We start from the raw sequence: 10,419 nt of genomic DNA on the forward strand, positions 1-10,419 counted from the left end.
ATGGATCAAGTTTTGCAGACTTTAAAAAATACACAATTGAATGCTTAGTCTTTACAGCTTCACAAATAAGTGCTTTCACGTTTTGCTTAATTTATAAACAGAAAATATTTCGTTCAGGTGACAAATTTAAAAAGCGAAACTTAAAAAAAAAACCAGCAAAACATTCTAAAAACCCGGTGCAAATTAAAGTTTCGTATCCTGCAGAACACTTTAAAATGTTATAGCTATGTGAATAGGGTTAAAAGCTTTTTTTTTTTTTTTTTTTTTTTTTTTTTAATTGAAATCCTAAATGTAATAAAAGTGCTAGAATATTTTCTTGGATTAATGGCTAAAAAGCCATGTTTGTGGAATAAAAATTGTATTAAGATTTTACAGACTTGTACATCTCTAATATAAAAGTTATTTACATATGTAGGATTCTATCATGCGTTGAGTTTTTTTTACCCTCATTCTGTATGAAATAGTTTTTCAATATCTACTAATGAAACAAAAAATGTATTGAAACATCATTAAAACACATGACAATAAGTGCTCTAGCGAGCAGGACACATGCTTCTGTTCTGAGGGACTTTCTCCATCCACAGGTCAATAAGCGATCTGAGCTCATGATAAAAACACCCCCTCTCTGCTATTCCTTCTCGACTCGCGGTTTGAAAAGAGGCACTCCCGGTGATGCAGTTCCTCTCACGGCCAGCAGACGGGGCACTGTATGACTGCAGTATCTCGTCACCCACTGCGTCACTGCTTGTTTGAACGTGGCGGCAGCGAGGAGCAAATGTAGCTCGGTTAAAGCTCAGTTAAACGAAACTAGTGTTGGTATATTTAATAGTTATAGAGATGTGAATACTATATAGATGTTATAAATCTTTATATGGGGCTTATTTCTACCTCTGTGCAGTTTAAACCGGACCAAAATCGCCATGACTGCGGTAAGCGGCAGTAGTTTGTTAGCATTGTTTCTCTCTGCAGTTCTTTACATTGCAGTCCATTATATAGCTGTCATAAGTATCACTATGTTACACGTTCCTACATATTGATGTGTTTTGTATGTCCTTCTGTTCTGCATCTTTCAGGCTTGCAACAAAAAGTGGAGCGGGCTTTTCAGCGTCGGAGAAGATTTCGACGACGAAGTGTGTGCTTCTTTAGGTTGAATGCTCAGTTTTAGCCTGAAGATACTAGTATTTCTTCTGCTCCAGTTGTGTATCTCACTGCATTTTTAGTTTCTCCCTACACCAACCCACATTAAGTGTTAATGTTACTCACTAGTTCCTACACACCTGAATATGATTTACCACAAACCTAGCTACCACACACTCTTGATTCGTTAAGTCGTGTGTGGATTTATGTTAAAGGCTAGGCACCACTTAATGGACCTCCATGAATATTTCACATTATTTTAGTTACTGACATATATAAGTATTAAATTAAATGAAAATAGCAGCTTAATTTGCTTTAAAACTGACACATTTATTAAAATGACAGAAAAACCCGAGCTCACTCCGGAATTTCTTGAACGCAGCCGTGACGTCACTGGTGGACAACAGCTGAACAACGCCGCGGTAAAACACCGTTATGACTGACTGTTAAGACAGTATCTAGTTAAATAACCAACATTATTCATGACAATAGCCTAGCACTAAGCTAAGCTCAAATGTAGAGGTACCGTTATTCTTGTAAATGTGATCGAAGTCGAACTCGAATTCACCCGACACTATAAACCTCCGTAATGCAGCTACGTAGCCGAGTATAATCTGAGCCACCGAGTTTAGCGAGTCAAGCTAAAGTTAACTAACACCATCTAAAACAGGCGAAGTAAGTGTCCTTACCCTGTTTACCTCCATGTTACAGAGGCTCTTGAACACCTTTCGTTGGTGTCCTTACATGCCCATATTGTTGGAAAAGCGCCAGTGAAATGAGCATTTAGTCCATTTTCTGGATATTTTGGGATTAAGTGCAGCTTCTAGAGTTGTTGTCCACCATCTACGTCACAGGCAAGACGCCTATTAGAGTTTTTTATTATTAGGACCAACGGTCTTTTAAACCTTATTCCTCGAATTACTAAGAAATAACATGTTTTCTGACTATCAGTAAACACAAGTTAGGAACCCAGATTTCACTGTATTTATTTTTGACACTTTCATATAGCTGGTGCTTAGCCTTTAACTGTCTAATATTAGCTTAAAATCCCCTCTGTATTAAACCCCTAATAGGTATTCGCTGTTTATGAGAATTCTGTTTTAGAAGTTATTTCTTGCTCTTGACATAACAACCCCTCCCACATAATTCACAACCCAGACCTATGAATAAGTATTTAGTGCCAGCCTCTTTCTCCACTTCCACCTCAGCCTCTATCAACTATTGTTTAGAGATCTACCATTAAAAATTTTATATATATATATATATAAGACACATACATGTTAAATTTTCATTTTTGGCAAGAAGTAAAAAGGCTATATTTGCATTGTCAATACCCCGGTTCCTGCCAGCACTGCTACACAAGCTGTTTCACACCAAGAAACTCTAACTTTGTTTGTATCTCCACTCCATAAATAGTTCAAAAAGGTCTGGCACAATGTATACTGTTATGGCAACTGTCTACGTGCCACCAGGAACGAAGACCGAGTTCCAAAATGATTCTCAGGCCCAAGAAGAAATCAGAGGAATAAAGACACTGAGTCAAGTATTCACTCCAATCTCTAGTTTAATCAAACATTTGCTGCAGTATATATAGGACCTTTGTCACGTAGACCAATGGTCATGTGTACCATTTGGTCATTATTAATCATGTCTCATTGCTCAAACCCCAGACATTCCTAAACTGGCATCTTATGCTATACATATTTCTGTTGTCTTGTTTTCCCTTATCAGCATAAAGTTTGCATTCAAGTTTTCCATTCAGGATGTTCTTCAACATCTTTATTAGACTTCTCTAATCTATCTAAGAGATCGTACTTCTCTAATTTAACTACAGAAGTGCAATGTTAAGTATATTCCCTCCCCACTCCAGGGTCGTGTCCTGAGTACATTATGTAATAAGCACTTTAAGGTCATGAGCTTAAGTGCAATATGTTCTATACTTCTACGCCTCAGTCATGATGTATCTGTGTATGACAGTCATTATAGAGTATATTGGTGAATTATCATCATTATTATCTTGTTACACTGTTAGATTGCATTTTCCCGTCACATATACTTTATTTGAATGCAAGTAGAAGTTAATACTGGTCAAACAGGTAAATTTACCTGGGTGGGTACCAGTGGTTTTGAGCTAGAATGAATTTGCTCTGAGTATAAATTAATAGAGACTTGTTTTGTGGCATAAATTTGACATTAGCCTCTAGTTTGTGATTATTCATTTTCCAAATGATGATTTAGTAGATAATTTTTTTAGATTGGCAAGAACAAATCACAAACTACATTAGTGTTCTTTATCTGGTGAAAGAAATCTAGAATTGTACTTGTCTGATTTATATGGATAGCTATTTCAGTGTTTATATTTGTCACTATATTACAGGACTTGCTGGAAGCTGATTGGACACATGCATCCAAACCCCCTTCTGCACCTGAATGTTCTGCCTTAGCCTCTGCATCTTTGAAACAATCATCCACCTTCCCGAACAACAAGGCACAACAGAGCTCTTTTTGTCCCTCATCCATCTTATGTGACAACAGTTCAGAACCAGGCGGTCTGGAACTCCTGGACCTTCCAAAGCCAAGTGTTATTAAAGGGTTAAGAAGCCTCTCCAATCCAATCTCCTCATCTACCTCTTTTTCTGTCCCTCTCAATCCCCCCGTTTCTCTTGGAGCACATTCGGGAGGCTCCAGCGTGGTTTCTTCTCTGCTGTCTCCTCCTGTCCAGTCAAATCCTCTACCTGTCCAATCAGTTCCTCTCTCTGTCCAATCAGAACCACCACCTGCAGCTCTCAGAGCTCTCCCTCAGGATGATTTTGATGAGTGGGATGTGGATCTGGACGAGCTGGATGAGAGTTTATTTCAGAAAACCTCTGGACCACAGGCTGCTTTAGCCTCAGACCACAATTCTCCAGCTAAAAAAATGAGAACATCAACTATTATTGAAGATGCACCAGCTGTTTCTTCTCTCAGAGGGTTCTGCAGCACAACTCCAACATCTGGACTCCTTCAGTCTGGTATAAGAGCCCCGTGTCCCTCCACATATGCTCCACGAGGTAAAAGTAAAATATTTCGGATCTGTCTCAGAATAGGCTGAATCATGTGGACAAATACCAGGCTATAGATGCACTGGTGCATTTTACAGAAATATTTGTTTATTTCTGTATGTAATTGTGTTATAAGCAGGGGATGAAATGAACACAGTGCAGGTTAATTTTGGATTAAAATCAAGTTTAATATTATAATTTTCCTGTAGATTTTTTTGGTCAAATATAATTCACAAGTAAAAACACCAGGCAAAACCTAAGATAATTATGGATTATTTTGTTTAAAATCATTGGGGTGTTGTCTCAGTATAAGACTTTGATCCATTAAAAACACACTCACTGCTAATATTTAGCATTTGGTCAGCACCACTGACCAAATCTTTTAGTAATTGGTTACAGTGTGTATTTCTTGCTTCTGTGATATCAGTTTTAAAAAGGTAAACTTTTTGCAGTAATGACTAAAAAATATTATATTTCGCAGCATTTCCTCAGAATCCTCTCCAGCCCCTGGCGAGGAACTCCTCAGTCTGTCATATCTCTGGTCCAGGACCCGTCAGAACATCACCTGAATTTCAGAGAGGGGCAGGTACTCCAAGGCCACCGCAGCGCACCCCTGAAGCCCTGTTTCAGGCCATATCTCCTGCTTCATCACAGACTCGTACTCCCCGCCTACTCCACACACCCGTTCTGACCAATCACCTGGTCCAGCTGGTGTCTGCTGCCAATAAGACACCTCAGAGACCACGGAGTGAAACGGTTCGCTCCAAAACACGACGCTTTCCTGGACCAGCAGGGGCTCTGCCACAACAGGTAATCACTGCAACCCTGATTATGTGCTTCAGCTCATGTAATATTGGCTTTAGCTCTGTTGAAGCTGGATTGATTTTACACGCAATAAAGATTCATACTGGGTTAAAATATATCCTCTGCAATTCCTCCACCCTCACAGTAAAGATTCCTGTTGGATTTATATCACAGTTCTCTTTATTAATCACTCACAGACAAGTATCAAGATACAAGACTAGTATCACCAGTATGGCTTTTGTTGTTCTTCTTTAATGGCCTCTGCAACTGTTTTGTAAAGCTGCAAAAATTATTGTCGTTGGGATGTTGGAAACAAGGTCACTGAGTTGTTCTCTCATATATAATTTTATTTGAAACAATATCTTTAATTGTGTTTGTCTTTCTGCACCTTTTCCTCTTTCTACAGATCGGTGGGCGTAATCTTGATGAAATTGTTGTGACAGTGCCCCAGACACCAGCACACGGAGCTGTGGCTCGTCTGCGAGATGAAGTAATACAAAACACACATACAAACACATTTTAGCTCACATCACTGCTATACCTATCCTTTTACATTAGATTTATAGTTCCCAAACTTTTCTGAGGTGTCTACCATGTGTAGATGAGAATATTTTCAAGTCTCTCTCTCTGTCACTTTTTATTATTGGGTTCTTATCTATCATTTGTAACTGTAAACTAATAAACAGTCAATTTCTGTGTGATATTAATCAGGACCCAAACTCCCAAGTGAGTGAAGAAGAGGAGTTTGCTGGTGGTCCCTGGGCAGTGATGAAGACTGAGATGGGCTTGGATGAGAGGAACCCCTCCTGTTTCCTGCATTCCTACAGTATCGTGATGGTGCTACGGAAAGTAAGCAGAATATTTTAACCTTGGGTCAAAGTGGTAAATGTTCCAGAATGTTGCCTTTTTATTCATCTTCCATGTCACACAATGTCGTCTCTCCCCCCAATCACAGACATTGGAATGAAGGGCTCTCCTCTTGTAGTCTAGAAATAAATGTTGCTGTTGTTTAATTCATGTGTACAGAGGCAGTCCAGGACAATAATCAGGACTGATGAGCAGTCCTAGCTCTAATCGTGATTATCACAGACGTCATCAGTCGTGCTAATGTGGCTATTATAATTTTAATGTGTTTTTTCGACGTGCCATAACGAACTGGCGCTAATGGCAGACGCATGTTAATTATTCATCAGGGTGATGAATGCAGAGTTAGTTCATTAGCCTTCCAGAGGCCTTGGGGTGGTGTGTGCGTGCGCGTGTGTGTGTGTGTCCGCTCAGGCTTTTCTTACCACTCTTTCTGTCTCAGGCAGCTCTACGACAGTTGGTGAAAAATAAAGTTCCTAACATGGCGGTTGTGTTGAAGAGTATCTTACACACACATGCTGATGCCAAAGCAGTGTTCAGGGACCCTACAGGTAAGGCCCATCTTAAAAAAAAAAATGTGATGTGTGGGATGTGAGTAAAAACACAGTAAAAAAATCAATACTAAAACGCACTATCGATTACTGTTCAAATGAAATAACATATATTTATATATAATCAATATTTACATCAAATAAGATCTTTACATAAACTTCAAGTACATTTTTTTTGTGTAGGATTACTTAAAGCTACTTATAGTTAAGTTGATTATAAATTATAATAATGCAGGTTTGTTGGGACTGCAGTAATAACTGCTTCACTATTTTACACACTAACTGTATTAAAATTGAAAATAGTACTTGCTGTGCCCATAAATGCACGTTTTAATTGTCTTATAGCAGCATGTCAAACTGTGGGCTCTACCTGTGGAAACTGGGGATTGAGTCCACCTCCTACAGTGCATTTCTGTCATTGCTAAGCTAATCACAGTTGTGGTTTTCTCTGGGTGCTCCGGTTTCCTTCCACAGTCCAAAAACACACGTTGGTAGATGGATTGGTTTACTCCAAAGTGTCCGTAAGTGTGAGTGTGTGTCGTCCTGTGAATGACTGACACCACCTCCAGGGTGTGTACCTGCTTTGCAACCAGTGATTCCGGGTAGGCTCCGGACCCACCACGACCCTGAAAATGGCATTGTTTGTGAACATGTAGTGCCCTATCCAGGGCGTGTCTCTGCCTTGTGCCCAATGATTCCGGGTAGGCTCTGGAAGTACCACAACCCTGAACGGGATAAAGTGGTTACAGAAAATTAGTGAATAACTTAGCAACTCTGATATGGCGGACATTTACATGCATCTTACATTTACTACCTTGCACTTATATGTGGCACCTTCGAATGCGGTCTTTTGGGTGAGAAATGAGACAAAACGGTATAAAAGCTGCGTAAATCTGAAAGACACCTAAAGTGCATAGATGTATAAAGTATAGTGTTGGTGTACTGTATATTAAAATGTTTTTAATATTTTCAAAGCTTCCTTTTGACAGTTAAAATATAAAGGTTGTTTTTGGACTAAGCTTGTATTTAAGGTCATAGCTTTCTTTGCGTGAGTGCTCCTACCATAACCCTGTACAGATCTCCCACAGGAATGCTCTACCTGTGTCTCAACATTCTGACTGATTTAATACAACTTTTTCCCCTCTGTGTTCTTTTGACTTCTGTCTGGGCACTAACATAATTTCTCTTTTATTCTGTGTATGTTCCAATCTCTAGGTGAGATGCAGGGCACTGTTCACCGTCGTTTGCTGGAGGATAGACAGGCAGAGCTGAAGATTGGAGCTGTGCTGCTGCTCAAACAAGTAAGGTAGTCACTGTTCAGATGCACTGCGTTACTGAGAGTAGTGAATAGAATGTATGTTCTGTACACTGGACAATCATTTTAGGTGGGAATGTGCTTATATGCTATTTCTACGACAAAATTATAAAAGGAACACACCTTATTATCCATAACCAATAAGTACTATAAACTAGAAACACCTAATAGTGCCTTATATTATTTAAGTCTCTATTATTAAGCTGTTTTCCGCTCCAGAGTCCTGCTGCCCTGACCTCATCTCTCCTGATACAGCTCACATTATTATTAAGCTCATGAGCTGGACCATGCGGGAGAGCTTGTGCACAGAATTCCTGAATCTCTGCAGTGTTAGAATTATCCTGTAATCCTATGAATGGGGAGACACATTTGAGCAACTTAGTCTTCCTTTTTGAAGTTTTACTCTTTCTGCACAGGTGGGTGTGTTCTCACCCTCTCACCGCAACCACTACCTGAATGTTACGCCCAACAACCTACTGAAAATCTACCCACCTGATGGACCTCTACATACTTCTTCACAGGTCTGGCAACCAGTGCTGGTATGTGGCCATTTTTCATCTACAAATATAGGAACTAATAGTGAAGTACAAGATGAAAAGGGAGATGGTTGGGGGGTTGAATTAGGATAGTATCTTTTACTCCCACAGTTCATGAACACATGTTGATAGGTGGATTGTCTGTGAGGAATTGTTCACAGGTGTGTGGCCGTGTGTGAGTGTAAGTAACCATGTCCATGATGTGTTCTGATTCTGGGTGGGCTCTGGACCCATCCTGATCAGGATGAAGTACATGAATTAATAAATTCTCTCTGGTCTGGAGAGAATATTGTGATTTGGGTTTTTCAGTGGTAAACATGCTCTTATTGCTAACTGTGTGTGCAGGATGCTGTTGGGTTCCAGTGCGAGTCCTTCAGGGTTGTAGGTGGCCCTGTATCTCAAATGGAGATGCACTATAATGAGGAGGAGGACGAGGTAGAAGAAGAGAAGAAGGCTAACACTGCAATTCCCATTAGTGCAGTGCTCAAGCCTTCAGTGTCAGAGGAGAACCTATGGGGTGCAGGTAGGGTCAAATATTAAAGCAGTATTTAAGAAATGAACACATTTCAAGATCTACAAGCTTGCTCTTTGCATAGATTTCTTGCTGTTCTTGGTTAATACAGTGGAACCTCTACCTACGAACTTGATCCGTTCCGTGACCCGGTTCGTAAGTGGAAAAGTTTGTTTCTCGAGTTAATTTTCCCCATTTAAAATAATGGAAAAGCGATTAATGCGTTCCAGCCCCCACCCCGAAAGTCACCCTTTTTGCACTGATATATGTTTACAACACTCTCAAATTAGTAAAAAAAAAATACATGTAGCGTAAAATAAAAAAGAAATACAGTGGAAACAGTAATAAAAAAGAAATAAAAAAGTTTTAAGTGGTTACATATCGCTGTCTTGAAGATGTGACGACTGGCTGGAGGAGTAACACAGGCACTGGCTGTATGACGGGAGGTGGGGGTGGGTGGAATAACGGAGAGTAGGTGGGTGAATGTGGGATTTCGATGTCTGCTATTTACACTAATGCTAAATTGCTAAAACTACATTGTGCTAATCTTAAAAGCTCACTCAATTCTGGGCGCGCTGGGAGACTCGCCTATTGGGGTCAGTGGCCATTTCCAGCTGCCGGCTCAGCGGAGGCTCGGGTTCGTTTCTAGAGTCATGGTTTGTTGGTGGAGGCAAAAAAATATTCAAAAGCCCGGTTCGTGTCTTGGAAAGTTCGTTAGTAGAGGTTCCACTGTACTTTTTGGTGTAAATTCTGAAGTAGAAAACAGAAAGCTAAGGTCTTTTCACTGCTCCTGATTTTCTAATCATGGAAAATGGGTTAATGCAGTAAATGTTTTTTAAATGTGAATTTTAGTTTTGTTCCAGTGTCAACCTCATATATTTAGAATGTTTATTCAATCCTTAAAGCCACTGCAATATTTCTGCATCACTAATGAGAAACACATTAAATCTATAATCACAAGGTGCTATGTAAATGCATTCAAATGCAGTAATGCGATGTTTAGTTTGTGTATCTGTCTTGTAGATGACCTGGATGAGCTTCTTGGGGAGCTGCCTGTCGAGTCCTACAGCTCCTGACACTAACCATGACTTCTGCTACTGCTATGGATACACTGTTAAAACAGGCAACACCCAGAGGCCCAAATTTTTTGACTCTTGTTTTGTTTAGTTTGTACAAGTGCCTTTGTAACATATGTATATAATCATTGAACAAATCCATCTGGAAAAGATGAATAAATATGTGAGAAAGTGTTGTTTCTTCATCTTTGCCTTTTTTTCCCTCCTAATCTCATTTCTGTAAAACTAATTTTCATATTCAGCAGACAGCAGCTGTTCAGTTTGAAAGAAAACATCTGTGTGTATTAGCGGGGGACTGTCAGTATCGCATTTCCATTTTGTAGATGCTAACAACCCACCATTTTGCTGAGTGCGAACAGTGGGCTGCACAAGTTGTAAGACCATGAAAAAGAGAATGAAAAGAAACTGCGTGGTGTGTGGTATTTGTGAGAATGTCACTGAGGCAGATGCACTGCTGGACGTTTTTCATAGTTGCTTCATCCAACACTTCTGAATTTAAAGCAACACTTGACAAATGGCTGGTAGCTTGATCCACTCAAGCTTTAATTATCATATGTAGTTATTCAAAGACACCAGGAGAATGG

General features: G+C 39.7%; 1 protein-coding gene across 2 annotated transcripts; it reads left to right on the top strand.

Moving 5' to 3' along the window:
• Positions 1 to 745: 745 nt before the first annotated feature.
• On the top strand, positions 746 to 9,997 carry hrob (homologous recombination factor with OB-fold). Of its 2 annotated transcripts, XM_066642554.1 has the most exons (11): positions 746 to 929; positions 1,074 to 1,130; positions 3,515 to 4,187; positions 4,660 to 4,988; positions 5,389 to 5,472; positions 5,694 to 5,831; positions 6,289 to 6,397; positions 7,613 to 7,698; positions 8,129 to 8,251; positions 8,594 to 8,771; positions 9,783 to 9,997. In XM_066642554.1, exons 1-11 carry the CDS (start codon positions 921 to 923, stop codon positions 9,833 to 9,835), a joined length of 1,839 nt encoding a protein of 612 aa, XP_066498651.1. In that variant the 5' UTR covers positions 746 to 920; the 3' UTR covers positions 9,836 to 9,997. The 2 variants fall into 2 exon arrangements, with proteins under 2 accessions (XP_066498651.1, XP_066498650.1); XM_066642553.1 differs by lacking the exons at positions 746 to 929; positions 1,074 to 1,130 and adding an exon at positions 2,539 to 2,680.
• The last annotated feature ends 422 nt before the right edge of the window (positions 9,998 to 10,419 follow it).

The sequence above is a fragment of the Hoplias malabaricus genome, chromosome 13 (assembly GCF_029633855.1).
Source record: "Hoplias malabaricus isolate fHopMal1 chromosome 13, fHopMal1.hap1, whole genome shotgun sequence".
Classification (NCBI taxonomy): domain Eukaryota; kingdom Metazoa; phylum Chordata; class Actinopteri; order Characiformes; family Erythrinidae; genus Hoplias; species Hoplias malabaricus.

Bases quoted from the DNA above. Each gene is read 5' to 3' on its own strand.
- hrob (XM_066642553.1), top strand. From the start codon at position 2,573: ATGTATACTGTTATGGCAACTGTCTACGTGCCACCAGGAACGAAGACC. The intron at 4,989-5,388 runs GTAATCACTGCA...CTCTTTCTACAG, and splicing joins CAGGGGCTCTGCCACAACAG to ATCGGTGGGCGTAATCTTGA. The intron at 6,398-7,612 runs GTAAGGCCCATC...TCCAATCTCTAG, and splicing joins AGTGTTCAGGGACCCTACAG to GTGAGATGCAGGGCACTGTT.